Source organism: Hermetia illucens, chromosome 6 (assembly GCF_905115235.1).
Source record: "Hermetia illucens chromosome 6, iHerIll2.2.curated.20191125, whole genome shotgun sequence".
Taxonomy (NCBI): domain Eukaryota; kingdom Metazoa; phylum Arthropoda; class Insecta; order Diptera; family Stratiomyidae; genus Hermetia; species Hermetia illucens.
In genome coordinates, this window is record NC_051854.1 from 92,250,514 (window position 1) to 92,275,329 (window position 24,816).

General features: G+C 45.3%; 1 protein-coding gene across 2 annotated transcripts in view; it reads right to left on the reverse strand.

The window, feature by feature from the left end:
* Positions 1-463: 463 nt before the first annotated feature.
* The window catches only part of LOC119659481 (putative epidermal cell surface receptor), a 61,219-nt gene continuing 36,866 nt past the window's right edge, over positions 464-24,816 (reverse strand). Inside the window, exons 4-10 of one of the 2 annotated variants that reach the window (XM_038067591.1) lie at positions 17,916-18,114; positions 12,007-12,612; positions 11,761-11,943; positions 10,975-11,625; positions 1,509-2,540; positions 1,212-1,439; positions 464-1,142 (exon numbers count right to left, since the gene is read on the reverse strand). In XM_038067591.1, the coding sequence (XP_037923519.1) occupies positions 1,135-1,142; positions 1,212-1,439; positions 1,509-2,540; positions 10,975-11,625; positions 11,761-11,943; positions 12,007-12,612; positions 17,916-18,114 (2,907 nt within the window). In that variant the 3' untranslated portion in view covers positions 464-1,134. The remainder of the gene's footprint in view (positions 1,143-1,211; positions 1,440-1,508; positions 2,541-10,974; positions 11,626-11,760; positions 11,944-12,006; positions 12,613-17,915; positions 18,115-24,816) is intronic. The other variant, XM_038067593.1, reaches the window with a different exon arrangement.

Sequence of the window (24,816 nt, forward strand, 5' to 3'; positions counted from 1 at the left end):
ACCGTATCTATATGGACGGAAATTCATAGTCGTGACAGATCACAGACCATTAGTTTCTTTATTCACCCATAAAAAGCCTTCATCCAAACTTACTCGAATTAGAGTCGACCTATCTGATTATGATTTCACGATCGTATACAAAAAAGGGAGCATGAATACGAATGCTGATGCCTTGTCAAGAATCGAACTAGATTCTGACTCCTTAAAAGCAATGGTACCTCCAGAAATAGACATTAATGCGAAACGCAAGTTATTAGCAATTACAAGGGGACCTTTATCATTACAATAGATTTGGATTACATTTTGTATTGCATTCAGTTCATTTTGATGTGGATCACTTCTTTTGATTTATACAGCGAAAACCGTTCGATGATCTGTTTCTCGAACAGATCATATACTTGTATATGGCAATTCCTTTCGAAATTGATAACGCATGCAGAAGAAATTAATAAGAAAACTGATCTATGTCTCATGGTAATATTTTCACTTCTATTTCTGTTTAAAGTAAAAATCATACAAAAATTATTTAATATAATTAACAAAAAATAAAAATAAATTACACAAATTACGATATCCTTCTAGTGTCTAGTTGAAAATATCATGAATGAGCTCGGTACGTTTTTGAATTCATAAAATCGACTCAAAATTCTTTTTAGATTTCGCTTTTTTGGACTAAGATTATTTTATTTATTTGGATGGATGACCGATGAACCAATAAGTTCATCGGGCAGGTAATATTTAAATGTAAGTTCTTTTTTAATGTATAATGCATTGGGTAGATGGTATAGTGGATGGGTATCTCTTTAGTTTGAAATAACAAATACAATAACTAAAACAGTAAATATATGCATAGTACGTACATTCGAATATCTTTTTTTCAGTTTTTGGGAAGAATATATCTAATGTATAAAGTTTTGGAGAAGTTTCCAAACTTTCTCTTTTGATTTGCTCGTTCAGGCGCCCTTATATGTCCTCTTACACGGAAAGGTACTAAGAAGGTTTGATTGCTTCCTGACGATGGTCCTTTTGTTTATAATTTATTATAAAATTTGCACGATTTTGAGCACGTTTCGGACGGATTTAAGCTATTTTATGTACATTTGTGCACATTGCGTTGGTTTTGAAAAGCTACAGCTACAGATCTGCAAGAAGAAAATGTTCGGGTTATATCAACTTTACTAAAGAGGTGGTGGGTGCTGCCTTCTTCTTACTCATTGTTTCCTGCTGTATTTCTACTTTATAGCTAGGATTGTCGTAGACTGCATCGCTTTTTCGAGGTGGCGTGATTGAAGCAGTCTGATGACCTCTACGTCTTGTAAGAATTAGTAGCAGAATGAGGGTCGACATTACAGCCAGCGCCGCTATCACGGCTACAACAACTAGGGGCCCATAGTAATCACCTGTCGGTCCGCCATCGACACCGCCTGTTAGGAGTTTACCTATGAGGGATAGCACAAAATATATAGGGATTCTCAATGCTCTCATTAGGAAAGGAAAACGAAACTTACCTGCTTTTCCAGGTATTGATCCACCACCTGGTTTTGTTAAAAAGTTCACCACGTTACTCTTCTTAATGTGACCGTTGGTAAGGTACATTTCCAACCACAACCGATATCGTGTTCCTGGTTTCAAGTCCATAATCAGAGTTCCTGTTGTTGAATCTCGCTTCGCCACCTTAAAGACGCTGGAATCCTCTTTACCAGCATCACTCTGATAGATAGCTCGATAAATGTGAACATATTTGTCTTCAGGATAGGGAACTCCAGTCCAAAATACTTCAACACTAGTAGCTTTCACTCTGGTAACGTTAACCACCACCTCGAATCCATAGATATCGATCTTCGGGGATGTCCTCACCTTGATCATTTCTCCTGCTCGAAGCTCAGCACCATGACCAGGGAATGGGATAAAGTACATCCCTATTTCATAGGCGGTATCAGGCAACAGATTCTCGATGGTATAACTGGAGAGAGTGCGGTGGATCAATGGTGTTGCATCATAAATCATTCCTGTAATTTCTTTGTAACGCAATTGCAGACCATCCACGTATTCCAATTCCTCATCTGCCAATTTTCGCCAGTTGACCCGCAACCATGTCGAGTTCGTCTCACTAACATTAAGCTCAGGATCATCGACATCTTTGAAAATATCCTGGAAGTCTGGACGATAATCACTAACATTAGGAGGAGGAGTTATTGTCCTTTCTGGCGGTGTGGTGACAGTGTATATCTGACTCGATGGCTGGGAGTTGATATCGCTCAGTATCAGAGTTATTTTTACTTTGTATCGGGAGTTCGGTTCTAATCCAGGCAATTCGAACTCTAGTTGGGAAGTGGCTATGAGATCTTCTGGTGGTGCGAAGACTTGTGAAGCCCATGTGTTAGTGTCATTACTGGCAGTGTTGGTGTAACGTAATTCTACGCGTCCATGTAAGTTTACAAAGATTTGTGGTACGGTGAACACTATTCGGACAGTTCTCGGATCAATTGCTTCCAACGCTATCACCTGAAGATCTGGTTGAAGATTGTCAAATGGAAGACCTGAAAATAAATGAGGCGGTTTAGAATTTTTATGGAAGTTTATTTGAGTATGAAACGTCTCCAATGGGTAGTAGCGTAGTGTTGCGTTAGTAGGCTATATTCGAAAGGAAGCCAATGCCTACAAATAACAGAAATTATATAAGGAAATTGAATAGCAGAACTATTTTGAAATTGATTCTATAAAGGTTAATACATTGGTGATCTGTGTACCAAATTTTTGGTAGCTCGTTCAAGGGTGATGTCGAAAACTTTTAGCTGCAATAGGGCCTGCTTTGTCATTTCACAGGGCACTTCTTGGTTAAAGGCTTCCACTGAGGGAGGTTTTTGTGAGCTGGGTGCAAATTCTATTAATGGTCTCCCGAGATACTGCTAGATAAGAGAGAATTGCGGGGTCCTAAATTCGCATCAACTTGATGCCGGACTGGACCAAATGGAGAGCATGTTACTCCCTCTTTCTTTTTGGTCTACGGACCCCTCGTTTAGGGCTTAGCAATATTAGGCGATGACGGCTTTACGGCACTCAAAATCTACGAGCCGCTTCGGTCACGCTGCTCTCAGGGCGGAGGTGAGGCAGCGTCTGACGCTCTGCCTCTGCCCTGGTAAGAAACCGTAAAACCGTCATCGCCTAATATTTTGAAAGTTTGGGTGCTTAGCCTTAAACGAGGAGCCCGTGGACTAAAAACAAAGGGGGAGTAAGTTGCTCTCCATTTGGTCCGGTCCAGCATCAAGTTAACGCGGACCTAGCACCTCGCAATTCTTAAAAAAATATTTTCAGCTCTGACCAAACTCTGGTCAATAGTATGGGCGGATTTGTGCTCAATATATTTCGTGGTGACGTTGTCTTTTACGAATTATATAAAGGAGCACTTAACACGTGCGAACCGCTTGGTCACGCTACACCCTGAGGCATATCGTCAGACGCTGCCGCGCCTCTTGCCTGGTAACCATAAAGCCATCAGCGCTTAATAAGTCACAGTATGCCGCCGACTTAGTGATATTGGTGTCAGAGATGCCTCCCTCTGTTATGGGTGACATTATGGAGAGTGCGTTGAGAAACGTGTACCTATTGGTTGCATGATGCAGATTTGGGATGGATCCAATCAAAAAAAACTAGAACTGGAATTGTGCAGTCCTGTTCGGCATACGATTTCAATATACTGTTCCGTATACTTTTCCTGTATCTCTACACATATATTAAATACGGTGAAGCGTGTAATGCTATCAGACTTGGTGAGACCGGGAATTGGAAAGCGAAGCCCTGCGGCCATAGCAGCCTCCTAGATGAAGTGTTTCGGAAACTGAGGTTAGTTCCAACGGGCTATAAACAAGCTGAGTCTCAAGAGGGATTTAGGGGGGGGCTTTCTATCTAGGACAGGGTGGAAGACCGACGATGTGTTGTAAGGTTATAATTCTTTACGGACGGATCAAAAATGATCTGTGGAGTCGGTGCGGGAGTAGAGTAAGAAATATAGTCATTTTGACAGAGCCAGGTGATTCAGTGCAGAGACGCGCCGAGAGTCACCTTCCTCTGGATCTCCGACCGAAGAAACATACACAGGAATGAGCAGGCCGAAGGGCTGGTCAGGCAGAATCTCGCCCTTCATATAGTTCGTCGGTGAGCGTGTGGGCCTCTGCCTGTCGACCGTGAAGGGTGGAATCTACTCGACTTATTTAAGTACTTAAGAGTCGCCGACTTCAGATGGCGAAGGCTCAAGATCTATATTAGGTCAAGGAGAGTCTGATCTTCCTAAATGAAGTCCACCACGGCTTTTTGACCAAACGCACGTAAATACGTGTAGGATTCCGGTAATTTGCACGGGATAGTGACCTCTAAAGTACCATGCTGCTGGACTTGACATACCCTACCATTCACATTATCAAACTTGCGGAGAGTAGGGAGGAATCGTCAGGCACTTCCTTTGCGAAAAGCCAATTCTATCTAGAGACAGGTTCCGGTTACTAAATAAACAAATCTTTGGGAACGTCTTTGATTGTAGGGTAATATCCTTCGTAAAGGCTACAGGAAGATCTGAACCGGCTCGACTCTGCTGTCCTTGATCAAAGTTTTAGGAATTTATGCGCTTCAGAGCGGTCCTTAGAGCGATCTACCCTATCAACTGTTCTGTGATGTATAGTTTTGAGCCAACTTATGTTTTCGCACGACTTGGTCAACAAAATGGGGATATATCATTAATAAGAAGCAATGGAAGCTTTGGTGATGAAACAGCAACGATAAAAGCAAATGCTTGAAAATTTGCTAGTCTTGATGGACTGGGTTATTATTTTGTGAATTTTTAAGACCTATCTTCGTAGTGTGTTACTTACTATCGTGAAGATAATAGCTAAAATAACCATGGAACGCATCAAAAACACTTCAAAAGCTTAATCGCGTGAGAGCACACTAATTTTCATTCAAGACCACACAATATTCGGTGTATGGTTTTGGAGTAATCTGAGGAGTCTAGATTTTCGCTTTACTTGCTTCTCATCGATTTCGAGAAGGTTTGACAAGGAGTGCATCTAGAGTGCCCTACACAGGAGGGGTATTCCGGAGAAATTAAAAGAATTTGAACAACTTGTTCAACAGGGTATCTGCAGGCCCTCAAACAGCTGTTGGTCTTCCCCTTTACATATGGTCCCTAAACCAAATGGCGAATGGCGTCCCTGTGGGGATTACGCGCACAGACTGTTCCTGACCGATATCCAATTCCACTCATCCACGACTTTGCGCATCACCTCGAGAATTGCCGCATCTTTTCGACCTTGGACTTAGCCAAAGCATACCACCAAATCCCAGTAGCTCCTGAAGACATTCCAAAGACGGCAATATGCACACCCTTTGGACTCTTCGAGTTCACCCGAATGACTTTCGGATTGTGCAATGCGGCGCAAACCTTTCAAAGGTTCATTCACTCAGTCCTGCGAAACCTCGATTTCTGTTTCGTCTATTTGGATGATGTTTTGGTCGCTTCTTCCACTGAGTCTGAGCACTTAGCCCATCTCGAGTGCATTTTTCAACGTCTCCTTGAGGCCGGTTTAGTCCTAAACGTTGAGAAATGCAAATTCCTTCAACAACAGGTGAGATTCCTCGGCCACTCCATTGCCTCTGAAGGAATACAGCCCGACCCAGACAAGGTGGAAGCAATCACCGCGTACTAGTCCATCAAATACTTCCGTTTCTCCCTAGAAGGCAGGCCGTTCACAGTGTTCACGGACCATAAGCCTCTCACTTATGCTTTGAAACAAAAGCCCGACAAAGCGTCCCCTCGTCAGCTTCGACGCCTGAGCTTCATCAGCCAGTTTACGTCAGACATCCAGCACGTGTCCGGCGAGGACAACATAGTTGCTGACGCTTTGTCTCGTGTCTCCGAGGTTAACATCCCCGCCTCACTCGATTTTTCGGCTATTGCCAAGGCGCAGGAGGATGACGCAGCACTTCAGAGCCTCAAGTCCAACCCTAAATACAAATTTCGGGAGTTGCCAATCTTCGGCTCAAACCTCTCGCTCTGCTGCGAAGACTCGGAAAAGGGACCTCGGCCATATATTCCGGCCACATTTCGCAATTAAGTGTTCCACGCAGTTCACGATTTGGCGCATCCCGGCATCAGGACAACAAACCGGTTAGTCACCGGAAAACACTTCTGGCCCTCCATGAACAAGGATATCAATTCCTGGGCCAGAGAGCGCATCGCATGCCAGAAGTGTAAAGTCTCCAGGCATGTAAGGAAAGAAGTGGGTTCATTCCCCCGCACTACCAAGCGTTTCCACACGATACACCTCGACATAATAGGGCCTTTGCGAGACTCGCACGGCTACAAGTATTGCCTCACAATCATCGACAGGTTCACGCGGTGGCCTGAGGCAATACCTCTGAAAGACATTACGGCGCAATCTTGTGCCGAAGCCCTCTGCCGAGAGTGGATACCTCGCTTTGGCGTCCCTGCAGTGGTCATCATTGACCAGGGAATGCAATTTGAGTCCACCCTTTTCTCGGAGTTAGGCAAACTCCTGGGTTTTAAACGCCAGCGGACTACGGCATACCACCCGCAATCCAATGGGATGCTGGAACGTTGGCACCGGACGCTTAAAGCCGCCATTATGGCACGCGACGACCCGTCCTGGACCCAAGTCTTGCCCCTCGTCCTACTCGGCCTTCGTACAACCCGCCGAGAGTAATTTGCTGCCAGCCCCGCGGAGCTGGTTTACGGGGAGAACCCAAGACTCCCAAGCGATCCGGTCTTCGACAAGAGATCGGGTCTCACGGAGTCGGGGTTGGTGCGTCTGCTGAGGGACAATCTCCGACGCATCAAAGCGCCACCACCCACTCGACACGCGTCCATACCTGCTTGTTCGCCCAAGGAACTGGACACATGCACACACGTGCCTATCAGGACGGACGCCGTCCGGAAGCCGCTGCAGCCCCCATATGAGGGCCCGTACCGCGTTCTCGAGAGGGGGGAACATTTCTTCCAGCTCGAGATCGGTGGTCACAAAAAGGCGGTCTCTTTGTCCAGGCTGAAACCCGTGTGCGCCCCGAAGCAGCGTCGTGTCCGCTTTGTGGATTAACGGCGAACGAAGTTCCGGGATCCGTCGCCGAAACCCCCTAGGTTTCGTCTGGGGGCGGAGTGATGTGGCGCGGCAGGATCTGCAGCATTCGAAATTTATTTCGAATGTTGCGGATGCAGACGGGTAGATGGCGCGGAACTCGCCATTCACTCATTTTCTGAACGCACCGGGGGAGTGGAGAATTAGCGGTGGAAAAATGCCGTTGGTTGGGACAGTAAGGACCGCATGGAAATAAGTCGGTCTCTTCTGTTTCCAACCGCGGCGGCGTAAACACTAAATGAAAAAGTGATTTTTGCGATTGTTTATAATACTTTGCCTACTTAGTGATAGATTTTAATCAATTATTTTAGCTGATGTAAGTGTTACTATCAATTCGATTATAACAATTGACTTTTGTGACATTTGAATCTCGACCTTTTGCTTTAACCATTGAGCCATCCGCCCTTCAACTTGAGACAGTTACTCTCCTAAGCAAAACGTTTTTGTGTGGCATAGTAAACATAAATGTATGTCAAGATATTGTAACGAGAAGTAATTTTGGAGTTAAGATACAACAAACATTATAGCGCCCGATCCGGCTACTGTCCCATCCCATGAAGGTTTTTGAACGCATTTTTGACGATCGAATTCGCGAAATCGTTGAAATAACCGGTAATCAAGCCGGATTTATCGAAAGCTGCGGAACTACTGATGCAATACACGCTGCTCGGTTGCTTATGGAGAAACACCGTAAGAAGCATTGCCCTCTTTACATTGAATTTCTGGATATAGAGAAAGCGTCTGACCGTGTGCCATACGAATTCATCTGGTATGCTCTACGAAAACACCTAGTACCAGAAGAACTCGTGCGGTGCGTTCAATTGATCTACCACGATCCGAAAAGTAAAGTTTGAAGTGTGGCGAGTGTATCAAAACCACTTCGGGTCTGTGCTGGTGTTCATCAAGGAAGAGCCCTCTCACCACTCCTCTTTGTTCTTGTTATGGACACCGTCACACGGGACATCCAACTTCCAGCGTCTTAAACATTGCTTTATGCAGATGATGTTTTCCTCCTGATCTCGAGCAACTTGTCCAAAAATGGAATGATCGCCTCATGCAACATGGTCTCAGATTGAATCTAAACCAAACTGAATTTTTGACGACCGATTCCCATGAAATAGGCGCACTCACTGTCAGCGGCAGTGATCTGCCCAGAACTGAGCGATTTAAATACCTCAGATCAACGCTATCAGCCAATGGAGAACTGCGTTATGAAATTGCTTCACGCATTAACGCAACCTGGATGAAGTGGCGTTCCACAACTGGTGTTCTTTGTGATCGACGTATCAACGTCTCAAATCTAAAATTTACCGCAATGTCGTCCGTCTTGTCGCCCTCTATGGTTCTGAGTGTTGGCCGACTATAAAAGACAATGAATGCGTCTTGCGGTAATGGGGACGAAGATGTTACGTTGGACTAGTGGCGTGACACGCTTTGATCACATCCGAAATGAGGATATCCGCGATTGTTATGGGGTTGCACTGATCGTGGAAAAATTGTGAGAGAGGCGTCTTCGATGGTATGGTCACGCAATTCGTGCTGAGGATTCACTTGCCAAGATTGGTGTCAACATCAAAGTGGATGGTAAATGACCAAAAGCAGGCCGAAACGACGGTGACTTGATACGCTGGGTTGGGATTTAAAAGCCTCGCGATTGCACCCAGATCAGGTATTCGATAGAGCCAAATTTTTGAAACTGATCACGACGAGCCGGCCCCGCTTATGAACGGGACAATGGCTGAAGAAAAAGAAGAATAAGCGCCAATATCCAAACATTACATTTCTTCCCCTTATTTGGATGGGTAGTAAGGGGCACCGGGCTATATGGTAAGTGATAGGGATGCCTCTGTTTAGTTGCGACCGAATTTGCGGAGGTCTTCATTCTTCATCGTCTGGTTCTACGAGATTATACCAGGGCCTCTACGGTGCTCTTTTTGTCCTGACAAGCATGCGTCTTTTATTTATTTATATGCTTGATAAGCTTTGCGGTATCTAGTTCGAGATTGAAGATCAGTGTCATTAAACGTCGATAGACCTTTTCGGATTCGAATGGATAGGTCTTACGTATCCGCCTCTCCAGTGCGACCTGGCATTGATGTATCTTTGATCTTGTAGAGATTTCTCTTATACCATCATACATTTCGTCGCCTTTTTGTTTGTAGATATCTTCCTCCGTTACGTTTTCGCGAAATATTTTGTTGTGGTAGAGTAGTTGGTTGCGGAGCGGTCCAAATGGTCTCGAAATGCCTGTCTGAACTTTGTATACCCTGGACGCCGAATTGGTGGTCCAGGAATTCTATAGATGAGATTGCGAAGGTACATTTTCACAAGACCATGTTTCCTCATTCATTTCATGGCTTTCTCCAATGATTGTATTTTTTATCTAAAAGTAGTACGTCATTGGACAAGATCTAGACTTCTGACGGTCCTATTGGACATTGCTATAATAAAGGAACATTTGTTGCTCCGTAGACTGTGCATGTCTGTCTGACGAGTCTGACGTCTGAAAGATTGATGGACCATTTTTCGTTGGTTATAGATGTTTTCGTAATCCTTTTTTTCTTTAGCCTTTGTCCTTTGTTCAAAAGCGGGGTCGACTCGTGGTGATCAGTTCAGCCATTTTGCTCTGTCAAACAACTGATCTGGACGCAGTCGCGAGGGTTCCAATTCCACATTCAGCGTGGGTTCGTGATATCTAGATGACAAAAGATGTTCATTGAGTTAATTAAAAATGTGATCGGCTCATCGATGAAAATTCAAGGATTGATATGCATTGTTGATTCCCCATTGAAAGTGACGAGTAAGTGCTGAGTGTCTCCGGTTTTGGAAAGACCGAGTTAGCTCGTAACTTTACCCAATAACATGAGGGTGGTCAATCTAGGTTATCCGATGTTTTCCTTAAAATAGCTATGTACTTTGCAAGCACTAGAGTGAGAGAGACTGAGACAACTCTCCTGTCATGAGGTGAGACAAGGTTTCTGGAAGTGTTTACTTGTAGCTTCTAGGAATCAATGAATAGGTCGATAAAGTTGAATATTAGGGTAAACTGAGGGCTCCATTCTCTTCGCAGCAGTGCATCATGATCGGTCTCTACAACATAGAGGTTTAGCTTTTCAGTAGTCTCCGTATAATCGATTTTGGACATACTTCACTCAAGACCGTACCGGTACACTACTGGATTACAGTACCTTATAGATGTCAATGTGGTCAGCATTGCGCTCACCCGCGTATTACCCTGATTTGGCCCAGGTACTCATTCACAGCTGAGTCGACTGGTATCCAACGTCAAATCACGATACAAATTCCACTGTCACCAGTGAGATTTGAACTGCGACCTTCCGTACGATAGCCTTGTGCTCTAACCACACAGACGAAAGAATCCTAATCCTAAATGACAAACAGTGCCACTTTGATGAGGACGGGATTTCTAAGGATCTTGTAGCTCTCTCTCTTAACCTAGGGAAGGAGGCGTTGTGGACTCAGAATTTACGAGATGTACATACATAAATAGGCCAGGGTGAACAGTATCTTATCTCTTATTATTCGTTCCATTTTTCAAGATCCGCGACGATTATTTTGGGCTAACCAAGGAGTAGTTTGATCAGTTCTGAAAAGTGGTATGGGGTTGCTATGAATTTATGAAATGTTATTATAGTTCTCTGTTGCGTATACTAAAGGTTATACAACGAGAATTATAGTTAGTATATCGGAAACTATTAACCAAATCCTACACCAATCAACTACAATTGTTAGTCCCGATCGCCACCAACATAAAACATCATCACATGCAAGAAAATAAATGATTTTGATAGAGATGTCTATAGTCAACCTGTTTCTGGTCTCGGTTGCAGTCCTTGCTCAGGCGAAATCGGGTGAATAGGGAATCCATTGAAAGGATAATTAGCAGCTGGTGTCTGCGGCGATTGTACTCCTAGGGAAGGTGACAATGATGTTTCCTTATCAATTCCTGCAACTGCCGAGGGTGGTAAGTGTAACAATGGTCCTGGGTTTTGATCATTTCCTTGCAAATGTTGCAGTAAGTGTTCAATACGAACATGGGGTGGAACATTTGCTGGATTGTTTGGACCAACGATGTTATAAAGATCCGGCTGTGCTGGTTTATCCTGGATTGTGTTTGGATTTTGTGAATATGGGTTATACGGATCAAATTGTCCTTTTGCCAGGGTAGGATTAAAGAATCCCGGGCCTTGAGGATCATTTGTATTATCACCAAAACCACTCAGTCCAAAGCCTCCTGGCCCAGTTCCGACTGGAATGAACTGAGGTTGTGGGTACTTCATTTTGGTGTCCTTATTGTCACCGGCTTCGTTTGTTCCTTTCTTTGATGGTTTCTGTGGCACTGACTTCGGTGGCTTCCCATCTAAGGTGGGGTAAAATGGGCCCACTGAATTCGATAAATCTTTTTCTTCCTTGGTTTTGTTCAATTCTGCTTTTTTATCTGATGTGCTATTTGGTTTACCTGAATTTTATAGCGGAAGTTGTAGGAAATGTGTAAGTCGTATGTCGGTTAGAAAATGAGATGATTCGATAGAAAAGATTCACACAAAACGTGCTTGATGCATTCGTTTTTTCTAGATTTAGATAATTGACTTACCAGTTCCGAAGTCTGGAGAGGATACACAACTCCAATGTTTGCAGCAATCATCCTCTGGAATTGGAACGAGTCGCGCTTGGGTTGGATGACACGGTAGATGCGGAGGTGGTAGGGCTGGCACTGGTGGACAAGCTGGCCGGCATTCAATCTTTCCACCTTCGCAGTAACAATGCTGATCACATCCTGCAAATTTCAAAATGACACATTGTGAAAATCAAAACTAGACTTCATGTGCACTTTCCTTACCTGTGAGATTACTTGGGATTTCTGACCAGTTATCAAAGGTCTGATCCTTGTAAATGCAAGTGCCATTGTCGACACAACGCATCCTTTCAGGGCAACATTTGGGTGCTATCGCTCGGAATGTTGCTGGTTCAGGCTCCCATCGCAAACAATGTGGGTCTAAAACATCTAAACCGAAATTCGATGGACACTGGAGCTTAGCACAATGAACTCCTTCATCGGAACAAATACAGAGAGCGTCGCAGCTATCATGAAACTGTTCGTCGATCTTATAGTGTCGACCTTTGTATTCACAGGGTCCGGTTGAATCGTCGGTTTCGAGTTTCTCAGTGGATGATGTCGTTGTTGCTACCGTTTGTTCGTGATCATCTAAAGTGACGTCGCAGAGCTCAAGTTCACAACATGTGTCCTTTGGATCCTTGACCACCACACATTGTTCTGAGCGGGTATGATTTCTTGGTGGGCAACGAGGATTGCATTCCATTTTTGATGTTTCCATGCAATGACAGATTTGCTCACAACCGATTTCAAGTTTTTCATGGTAACTGAAGAGTTTTCCGTTAAACATGCAGCCCGGCTCGACAGGTGGAATCGTTGGAAGGAGAGGGGCTGAAATAGCAAAATACATATATATATAGTTAGTCTGAGGTTTAAAGGTGATACTACTTTGTTTAAGAAAATTTTGTGGAATTCAATTGAGAGATGATCTTCGTTTGTTTTCAAAGATGTATAGGGTCCTGGCAATTGGCCTTTCACTCCGAAACTAGAAATCACAAAAAAATGCAGACCTGGAAGCACGGACTTGCAGACATTTCTAAATTTTTTTCAGTATAACCGGCCTGATTAACTTCTACCCTGGGGGCAGCGTGACCGAAGCGGGAGAGAATAACACCTGCAAACCTCTTCGGTCACGTTGCTCCCAGGGCAGCGTTGAGGCAGAGTCTGATAAGTAGCCTTTGCCCTGGTACGAAACCGTATACTGTTATCGTCCTCTTTTGATTTTTGATACTGGGGTGTTAAGCCCGCAGTGAGGCGTCTATGGACCAAAGAAGTGGATGTGAACTTAGGACTTCTCAATCCCTAAACAAAAGTACTCATTAATAGTTTTCGTTGACTCACAATCTATTTTTGCAATGAAGCATTCTGCGCGCAAGACAGATATGCAGGACCGCTACAGAAATGGGAATCAATTTTTTGGAAGCCCCAAATATATCTCTAGTTGTAGAATGCATGAACTGAAATACCCGACGAGACATGGGGACACGCAGACGGAGAAAAGGACTCGCAAAGTGATGCGGCACTTGCACCAGAGGCAGGAACCCAGACCTTTTCACGCAGTGCTATAATTGCGGATAGAGGCACAGTAGAAACTGCCGAAACTAATCAAATGGTTTCGAATATAAGCCGAGTGGGAGGGCTGTCGACTAATCTGGCACAAGCTGAAGAGGAAAGGCTTATTATGAAACGCGCGGCAGTTGTGGAGCGCATCCGATCTGCGACGTTCCTACAGAAAAACGTCAGCAAAGAGGTGGAAAACGGGCTAATGGAACTGGAGGAGCTCCTGGACAGGATTTCATATTATAGGCGGACATGCAGAGGAAGAGAAAATCCTCGAGAAGCAGAAACAACCACGCTTCCCGATGAGAACACTACGAGTACCAAACGGATCGCAGACGGCCCATTGCAGAGCGAACTTGGGAAAAAACGAGAGGGACTTAAAAGAAGAAGGCGAAGAGGAACAAGGGACAACAACACGTTGCGTCGTCAGAAAAACGTCTGCCTAAAATTAAGGCAGACACGAAGGACGGAGCACCAAAAGAAAAGGTGGAGAGACGAAGGGGGACTAGACCGCCAGCTCTACTTATTGAGCCAGCCGAAGGTAAGTCTTTTGAGGAAGTCCTCAGTGAAATCCGTTACAAGATTAAACCAGAAGATAAGCGAGCTGAAGTGTCTTCCATTCGTAAAACGAAGGGTGGTGGAGTCCTAGTCGTATTAGGCCCGAGTACAATTAATAAAGTTACGTTCTGTGAAACAGTCAAGGGACTTCAGGGAGAGGAAGCGTTGGTTTCCAACCTGGAACCCATGTGTTCTTTGAAATCCGAGATCTTGACTGCCTTACAGAAAATAACGAGGTAGCAGAGGCCATCAAACGCGAATGTACGGAGGAAACCTATGCCCGGATTGGTATCACCTCTGCGAACTCGCGGGGCCAACACGCGATGAAGTTTCTAAACAGCGGGAAAATAAGAATTGGTTGGATAGTGTGTAGGATACGAATCCGGGCCGCCCTAACCAAATGTTACAGATGTTTGGATTAAGGGCACAACCTGTCGGGGACCTGACAGAAGAGCAACATATCGTATATGCGGCCAGACAGGCCATAAAGCGAGCACCTGCAATGAAAAGGAAAGAGAACACTTACCCAAGGCCGAGGGGATGGCTTTTTCAGAATTCGGTGTTAAGGGATAACGTTTTTAGTACCTATCTTACGACGAATGAGACGATGCCGAACTTTCGACGCAGGCTTAATGCCTTGGACGACACTATTTTAGACACAGAGGAGCGGATCTTGGTCGGGGTGACTTCAGTGCTAGGGCACTTGAATGAGGCATGCCTCACACAAACTCCAGAGGGAAACGAATTCTGGAAATGGCGGCGAAAACAGGACTGGTAGTTTTAAATACCGGATTCACCCCAACATTCTGTCGTCTAGGCTGCGAGGGAAGCATTCCAGAAGTCACCTTCTCGTCGGAATCACTGGTGTCACTGGTGGAAGGGTGGCGAGTTCTGGAAGACTTCTCGGCAAGCGATCTTCAATACATTGCTTTTAAAATGGTGGACACAAACTTTCGGTGTGCGCCACCCCGGCGCTATTTCTATGCATGGAACGTCGCGAAAGTGAACACCGGGAGGTTTGTCGAAACTCTTTGAACAGGTGGGGCCGCGCTGAAGGGTACTCCTAGGGGTGGTGGCGCTGCAGCCGACACTATCGTAAATTCAGTTTTGAACCTGATAACGACGGCCTGCGGGGTCTCCATGCCCAGGAGGGCATCGAGACGTGGCGAACCTTCTATGTATTGATGGACAGTTGACATCGCAGAGCTCCCGAAGGAGTGTCACAGGCTTCGCCGCTTAACACAACGTCTAAGCGACCGGGAGGAGGTATGTACTATTATGATGGAGTACTAACCAACCAAAAGGAGCAAAGCTCGCTGCTGGCAGGATCTGGTCGACGAGGTGAATGGGGACCCGTGGGGGACTCGGTTACAAACTGGTAACCCGAAAAATCGGGGCTCTGTGGAAACCCTGTTGCAAGGGCACTATTCCCTACGCACCCCGTACGGGATGATAACATCGGCACGGAGAGCGCGGAGGACTGTCTACTTTTTTCTATAAAAGAGTTTCAACAGACAGTCCTCTCTATGAAAAGCAAGAAGGAACCAGGAACCGTTGGTACTCCAGCAGAGTTATAGGGCCTACAAATAAGTTCTGTCGGTTTTTTTGTTAAATTTGAAGCTTTATTGTGAAAAATGGGTTATACATTCATTGTTCAAAGTATTGCCCATCGCTAGCCACAACTTTCTTCCATCTTTCAGGTAATTCATAGATGCCAACGCGCCAAAAATTGGCCGGCTTGGCCGCTATCCACTCATCGAGCCATTTTTTGAGTTCGTCGTAATTGGAGAAGTGCTCGTCAGCCAAGCCATGCTGCATCGACCGGAACAAATGGTAATCAGAAGGAGCAATGTCTGGAGAGTACAGCGGGTGGGGTACGACTTCCCATTTCAACGTTTCTAGATATGTTTTAACGGGCTGTGCAACATGGGGACGAGCATTGTCATGTTGCAAAATAACTTTATCATGCCTTTGCTGGTATTGCGGCCGTTTTCTCTTGAGTTCGCGGCTCAAACGCATCATTTGACGTCGGTAGAGTTTGCCCGTTACCGTTTCGTTCGGTTTTAGCAGCTCATAGTATACCACACCCAGCTGGTCCCACCATATACACAGCATGATCTTCTCACCATGAATATTCGCTTTGGCCGTCGATGATGAGGCATGGGCGGGGTATCCCCACGTTGCCCGACGCTTGGGATTATCATAATGGATCCACTTTTCATCGCCAGTAACTATTCGATGCAGAAAACCCTTCCTTTCTTGTCGTTGGAGCAGTTGTTCGCACGTGAAAAAACGGCGTTCGACGTCTCTTGGCTTTAGTTCATACGGAACCCAATTTCCGACCTTTCGGATCATTCCCTTTGCTTTTAAACGATGGGAAATGGCTTGCTGAGTGATTCCAAGTGTTTTTCCAAGTTCTTCTTGCGTTTGCGATGGATCTTGGTCGAGCAATGCCTCCAATTCTTCATCTTCAAAAATTGTTGGCCGTCCGGCGCGCTCTTCGTCTTCCAAGTCAAAATTGCCACTTTTAAACTGTCCAAACCACCTCTGACACGTTCGCTCAGATAGAGCATGGTCACCATAAACTTCCACCAAAATGCGATGACTTTCGGTTGTTTTTTTCGTCATATTGAAATAATGAAGTAGAACTCCCCGCAAAAACACATTATTTGGTACAGAACTGGCCATTTTCGTTGATGAAAAAAGTATTGTTGTTTACACTTCAATTAAATAATTTGTACTGACGTTTGTGCCTATTAACGGTAGCTTTCCGATGAATGTTTGGAAATGTGGATCAATGGAATAAAAAACAAGCTACACCATCTATTGTGAAAACCGACAGAACTTATTTGTAGACCCCATATATAAACTGGTATTTCAACTCCGGCCAAACCTACTGCTCGGCGCATTCAACGCTTGCTTGAAAGGGGGCACTGTCCCTGCTGATTGGAAGTTGGCGAGGCTTGAGTTGATCCACAAAGGGAAAGGCAACCCCGCGTTGCCGTCTTTATACCGCCCACTATATACGGTTGACACTGCTGGAAAAGTCCTTGAAAAGCACGCAGCAAGCTTTTCGGTTTTAGAGCAGAGTGGTGCTCCTCGGAACGCTTGACGTCAGAAATGCCTTTAATTCCGTAAGATGGATCTCTTACGGATCAAGTACAAGGATGGCGAGTTTTGCCGGCCATGATGGTAATAGCGAGAGTGATCCCTGTTGCCCTTCTTACTAAGGAGCGTTAACCCATATACAAACGCAAGGGAGATAAGTCACGGGAGGTTGTTGCTCGTGAAAAACGGCTGAGGAAGTTGCCGTGTTGCCCATTACGTTCGAGTCCTTCTCGTTGCTAAGAAGATAAAACTTGACCGGTGGAGGAGCGGGATTGCAAGGGGTGCCTAGAACTGACAGTTCCCTTCCTCCTCTCCCCTCCCGTTGGAGAAGAGAATTCCATGATTTGAAGGCTCCGCAAGCCGGGAGAGTTCGGGGACTAGCCCGAAGTAGTGTGACAAACGGTTCCAGGCGGGCTCTCTGAAGATGGGGAGGTGTTTAGTTGGTATTCCGACGACGTACCGAACCGGGAGTCCAACACTCTGTGCGTAAATGCATTCATAATATTTTAGCGAAAGTTTTCTGGTAAATTGTATAGAAAATGGTTCAATAAATTACACTTTTAACAGTAGTTATAATTAGCTAGATTCAATACGTTGAGTTTATTGGATATTACTGTACTAAGCTCTTATTGTCCTATGGATTCACTGAAGGTATAATAGTTTGAACTGCGCATTATGTTTCTATGCCTTTCAACGTTTGAAAAACCTGAGAGCCCACAATACATATCAATTAACTTAGCACCATTCATCGAATCACGCGTTTGTTAATTGATCATTGAAAAGTCAACAGACAGAAAACTTGAAAAGTTATATTACACGAGTGACCTTAGTAAAAACCGGTCGAATTGTCAGGTGTAGATACATGGATACATGGCGGCTATTCATTAAGCTAACCTGTAGATATTTACCATTTGTTTGGTCGGGTTGATCGCTGCACACCATAACAGCACAACAGTCGTCTTCAGGTGAGAGTTTTTCAAAGCATGCAGGGTCCTCTATGGCACGTCCTCGCTTGAAGAAGGCGCCGGTGCATCGTGGCTCACAAATCCATTCTCCATTATGGCATTTACATTTCTCGTCACAGTCACGATTTATCATTTCGCCGTTCTGGAAGCAGAAATTGAAAAAATAATTCAAATTGAAAACTTTTGTGATAGATATAATTAATGTGGCAAGATAGTAGTCAGTCTAGGGGGTTCGTTGGCGTGACCAACAAGGTCTAGCGGCAGTCTCGGCCGAAAATTCCACTAAAGGATAACTTTTAGATTAAAGTCAATGTCGAAGATACTTATAGAAAAAGCAGATACATTCAAAAATACTATAGATATTAACTGATTTGCCTTTGTGAGCATAGAGTAGCATCTATCTTAACGACAATTGTGAGCAGGGTTTGCATCACGTACGTATTATAAACCACGATTTCTGGAGGTAGATGCACTCGTCAGTTCATGCTAGCAGCATGGATCAACCCCACACATATGAGCTTTAGCTAAAATTAATCAATTTTATGAGAATTATGCTCACAGGTTTGGCGCTGTTTCACTTCTTCGTGTACGTGATGTTAATTAGTAGAAAAAAATTGCAGAACAGTCTAGATAGCCTTGTTCCCATTAAATGTGAAAGTGTCTACACGTTGAGTGAAAAACGTTAAATTGTCTGTGGGTGAAATACGCAGTAAGCAAGATACGAACATCTTGAGAATTACCAGTGATACGATCCTCCAACACCGTTCACCACGTTAACTCAGCAGACAATTGTCGTTAGTCTTTAGGTGGAACTTCAACAGAGGAGTTTATTTTTTATATGTATGGTTGCCATCCCTTGGAAGGCATACCGCGTCAACGCGAAATGCTCTTCACCTTTTTTCAGGACTTCCCGAGACGCTCGTACTCTACTCTACTGTTCCGCGCCAGGTGCTCCTGAGGCGAGCTATTCGTCAGCCATCTTGGGAGAGCGGGTTGCACTGCAAGGCGTAGGTGGCAATTGAATTGTCGTGCTACCTTGAGCCACTTTAGTTCTTTGATCACCTCCTCCATGCGTAATTGGCTTGTGTGCCGATCAAGTTGTCTGTTCGAAGCAGTATGAGGCCTGAGTACTATGATGATACGTCGCAGACAAGTGTTCACGAAGGCCTGGAGTTTTTAGTAACCTGTGGGTCACTTCTCATGTGTTGAGATGATTGCATCTCCAGATGTTAGCCAAGGCAGCGAAAGCGGATCTAGCGCAATAAATACTTCGAGCACAAGATCGGTGTCACTGTGGCGCAGCGGGGTGAACAATATTCGAAATTTATTTCGATTTTTGGAATTTAAAAAAATGAATTTTGACATGTCAATTAAGAAAAGAGTATATACAAAGCTTTGAGTTTCTCGTCCACTTTATGGCCCCCACATTGGGAGCCGAGTGATGTGAATTGAATTTCGTACCACAAGCGAACATGGAGAGTAACTGAAGATGTGCGAGAAGCAGAAACAACCGCACTTTACGCTGAGAACACCGCGAGCGTCAAACGGAACGCATACAGCCTGTTTCAGAGTGAACTGGGGAAAAACGAAAGGAGGAGAAGGAGGCGACTTCACTCGGGTACTTTCCAAGGCTAAAAAAAAGGCAAATAGGGACAAGATGCAGCAACACGTTGCGTCATCAGAAAAAACTCTGCTTACAATTAGGACGTACACGAAGGATTGAGCTCTAAAAGAAAATGTGGGGAGGCGCTCTGTTTATTAAACAGACGGAAGGCAAGACCTTTCCGGAAGTCCTTATCGAAATCCGTTATAAAATTAAGTACGAGCCGAGCGGAGGTGTTTTCCATTCGGAAACGAAGGGTGGTGGAGTCCTCGTCGAATTAAGCCCGAGGACAACAAACAAAGGTACGTTCTGTGAAGCAGACAAGCGCATTATGGGAAAGAAAGTTTTGGTTTCTAGCCTGGCACTCATCTGTGCCCTGGAAATCCGAGACCTTGACCGCCTTACAGAAAAGAACGAGGTAGAAACGGTCATCAAGCACAAATGTCCAGAGGTAGTAAATGTCCGGATTGGTATCACCTCTGCGACCTTTCGAGGCTAAAAATTGACTGCGGAGCAATACGCAGGGGAGCTTCTAACAGCGAGAAATTTAGAACTGGTTGGGTACGAATCAACTAAATGTTACAGATGTTCGAATTATGGGCGCAAGTCTGCAGTCTGTCGGGGACCTGATAGAAGGGCAACATGGCACAAATGTAGTCAGGCAGGCCATAAAACGAAGACCTACCACGAAGAGGAGAGTTGCGTCCTATGCAGGAATCGTGGCGCGTCTGATGAGAACATTGCGTACACTGCGGGATCGGGGCGGTTATCAGTGTTCAGAGCTGAATTGAAAAGAGCTAGGACGCGCTCAACAGATAGATATGCACCGGAATGCAACGGCTCACTAGGCGCTAGCGCAGTTCATTGCAGAGGCCAAACCTGATCTTGTGCTCATCAGTGAGTAATGTCAAAACAGGAACTCAGCTGCATGGCATCGCGACATATCAAGTACCGCTGCCGTCTGGGTTCGGGAAGGCCCATCCTAGGGTTCATGTCCAATGCTTTGTCTGGATTCGATTTTTTTGCATAACGTTTTTGAGTGTATATATAACACCAAATGAGACGATGCCTGACTTTTGACGTAGGATTGATGCTCTGGAAGACGCTATCTTAGACAAAGGAGGGCGGACCCTGGTCGGAGGTAACTTCAATACCAGAGCGCTTAAATGGGGCATGCGTCACCCAGACTCCAGAGGGAAACGAATTCTCGAAATGGCATCGAGGACAGGACTTGTAGTTTTAAACACTGGATCCACCCCAAAGTTCTGGCACCCAGGATGCGCACTAAGCATTCCAGACGTAACCTTCGCGTCGGAGTTACTTTTGTCGCGGGTGACGAGTTCTGGAAGACTTCTCGACAAGCAACCATTAATATATTGCCTTTGAAGTAGTTTACATAAACTCTCGGTGTGCGCTACCCCGGCGCTTTTTCTGTGCATGCAGGGTCGAGAAGGTGGACACCGGGAGGTTCATTGAAACTCTTTGATCAGGTGGGGCCGCGCTGGATGGCACTCCTGGGGGTGGCGTTGCAGCTGACACTGTGGTAAATTCAGTTATGAAACTGATAACGACGGCCTGCGTAGTTTCCATGTCCAGGAGGCCATCGAGACGTGGCAAGCCTTCTATGTATTGATGGACGGTGGAAATAGCATAGTTCCGGAAAAAGTCTCACAAATGCCGCCGCTTGACATGTGTCTAAGCGACCGGGAGGAGTCATGTACCATAATGACAGAGTACAGATCAGCCAAAAGGAGATTCCGCAGCGCAATAAACAGGAGCAAAGCTCGCTGTTGGCAGGACCTCTTTGACGAGGTGAATGGCGACTCGTGGGGACACAGTTAGAAATTGCTAAGCCGAAAATTTGGGGTTTTGTTCTACGGACACTATTCCCTGCACGCACCGTACGGGATTATGACGGAGATGGAGAGAGGGCCACTTTTTTCTATAAAAGGGTTGGAAGAGGCAGTCCTCTCTATGAAAAACAAGAAGCGCTAGGAAGTGCTGGAATTCCAGCAGAAGTATACAACCTGGTGCGCCAACGTCTGGCAGACCTTGAGTTGTTTTCATTACGCCCACTTTGTATTCTTGACATTGCCCAGAAAGTAATCGAAGAGCTCATCGGAAGTAGACTCATCGAAACGATGTGTGCTGCCGGAGCCTTATCCTCACGGCAGTTCGATTTTAGAGCAGGAGATCCACAGTGGATGCTGTTATGTAAGTCGTGGATGTCGCTCGACGGGTGATGCTCCTCGTAATGCTTGACGTCAGAAACGCCTTTACTTACGGAAAGACATGCTAAGCACATCAGATAATACTTTCCACGTGCCGAACTATCTCGTACGGATATTTAGGGATTATCTGAGGAACCCCTCCCGCTAGAGTGTCAGAGGAGGATGGGGGTCACGTCGGGAATAGCGCAGGGGGCTAGGACCAGACCTTTTGAATGATAGTCTGCTTAGACTTGCTATGCCAGAGGAGCCTGGTCGGCTATGTTGATGATGTCGTGACGTTTGTTGTTGGACCCACTGTCGAACAGGCGCAAAGCAGACTCGACATATTGATGCGACAGATAAACAGATGGATGACTACTCATGGTTTCGACTTGCACTTGAAAAAAACCTAAGCAATTATCCTGAATCAGAAGAATTCTGACCCTGTGTTCGAGTCAATAATCGAGTCAAAACCTAATGGCAAATATTGAGGGCTCTATGTCTACGATGCAAAAATTGGAAAGGCGCTCCGGGTTGTGTGTTTTGCAATAGAGTTGTGAAAGACGCTCCTCACACCTTTTTTTGGGGGGAAGATGGGATGGGATTCGTCAGCAGCTCTTTTTAAACACAGGCGATCTCTCTACAGAAAATATTGTCGAGAAGATGCTGAGGAGCTGTGTTACGCATTATGTTCGGGTGCTTCTCGTTGCAAAGAAGCTCGACCCTTTACCCGTTGGTAAAGGGAATTCCCTCATTTGAAAGTTCCGCAAGGCAAGAGAATTCGGGGGCTAGCTCGAAGAAATGTGACAAACGATTCCAGGTTGACTCTCTGACGATGTGGAGGTATTTAGTTGATGACGTACCGTTGCGGGAGCCTAACCCTCTGTACACAAATGCATTCACCTTCCCGACAAAAAAAAGCTGAGCTGGAAAAGGCACATTTCACCGACAGCAACAAACAACAAAGTGGTTAGAAGCACAGTAACGCTTCTGAGTTTATACGTAAAGAGGTCCTGCGTGGGGACCTGAGAATACAGATGGTTAGTGAGGCCACCAAAGACCATGCAATTAAAAATTGTTACTGAAGGAAGCAGCTGAATGGGGAATTCTCATTCGTAGCTTGCCCAGAGGTAGACCTAGTGGGCCAAAATTTCACACTCTCATGGCACGTGACCCCTGGAATTAGATTTCTAAAAACTTCCACCTCAGAAAAAGGAAATACTCCGAATATATTGTTTTTAAATATATATAAAAGAAAAATTTGCGCATTTTCTCATGGAACGTGCGCTCCCTGTACAGAGATGAAGCTGATAGGCAGCTAGCCGATACCCTGTCCCAATATAGGGCTGATATAACAGCGTTGCAAGAGATGCGATGGACAGGGACCGGTTTCCTGGAGAAGAGCCACTACACCATATATTATAGCGGTCATCCAGTAAACCATGTGCTCGGAGTAGGTTTCTTAGTCAGCCAAAAAATGAAACCTGCTGTTATCGACTTTGAAAACATAAGCGAACGACTATGCACTCTGCGCTTGCGAGGCAAGTTTAGAAATATAAGCCTCATAAACGTTCACGCTCCTACAGAGGAGACTGCAGAGTCGGAGAAGGATACCTTCTACGAGGCAGTAGAACGAACCCTCGAAGCCTGTCCCAGATATGATATCAAAATCATACTTGGGGATTTTAACAGCCAAGTAGGGAAGGAGCCCGTATTCAGGCGATACGTTGGCTCCCACAGCTTACACGAAAAAACAAATGATAACGGACTGCGGACTATTCAATTAGCAAGGTCACACGAAATGGTTGTTGGAAGTACCTGGTTTGCGCGGAAAGCGGTCCGCAAACGTGGACCTCTCCAGACGGGACCACTTTCAACCAAATTGACCACGTGTTGATCGAACGCCGCCACCTCTCAGCCTTGTTGAATGTCAGAACATATAGGAGGGCCAATATAGACTCAGATCACTATCTCGTTGGCATGGTGCTCCGAGCTCGAATAACAATACCACCTAGAATCCCCTCTGACAATCAGGTGAGAGTGAACACTGAAGCCATCCACAACACAACCCTCCGCAACACCTATAAGAGGTAAATGGATGCCGCAATAACCGCAGTCAACAGAGGACCTGGAGATGAAGCATCAACAAATGATCTTCACAACCACCTGAAGAACGTTATCATGGATACGGCCACAAATATACTTGGCCCCAGCCGCAAAAGGAGTCGGAACGGCTGGTTTGACGATGAATGTAAGCTAGCAACGGAACGGAAGAATGCCGCATACCGAGTAATGTTGCATTCTCAAAGAACGCGGGCACGCGCAGAGACTTATCACGAACTCCGTCGAGTGGAGAAGCGACTTCACAGACGGAAAAAGGAAGCCTGAGAGAACCAACAAGTCTGTGAACTAGAAAAGTACAGGGAGCAACCGCACCAGGCGCGCAAGTTTTACCAACAAATCAGCAGGATGAAGCCTTATACACCTCGATGCTCATCCTGTCGAGACAAAGAGGGAAATCTGATTTCCGACAGAATGGGCATATTAGAGCGATGGGTTGAGTACTTTGATGAGCTATTGAACAACCAGAACATCGGCGAGTTGGAGGTTCTGCCAACTGAAGACGACGGACAAATACTGCCACCACCAAGTTTAGGAGAAACAGTCCGTGCAATTCATCGGCTAAAAAATCATAAGTCGCCAGGAGCCGATGGAATTACAGCTGAAGTGGTTAAATATGGAGGCGACCAGTTACACCAAGTGGTTCATCAACTTGTGCTGAAGGTATGGGACAGCGAATCAATGCCTGACGATTGGCAACGAGGAATTATTTGTCTCATACATAAAAAGGGAGATATCACACAGTGCAAAAATTACAGAGGTATCACGTTGCTGAGTACCATCTATAAGATATTCTCGGCTATCTTGCTAGGCCGGAAGCCCCATACGCCCAGAACATCATTGGCGCATACAAAAGAGGCTTCACTCCAGGCAAATTAGCAACAGATCAGATTTTCTCTGTGCGGCAAGC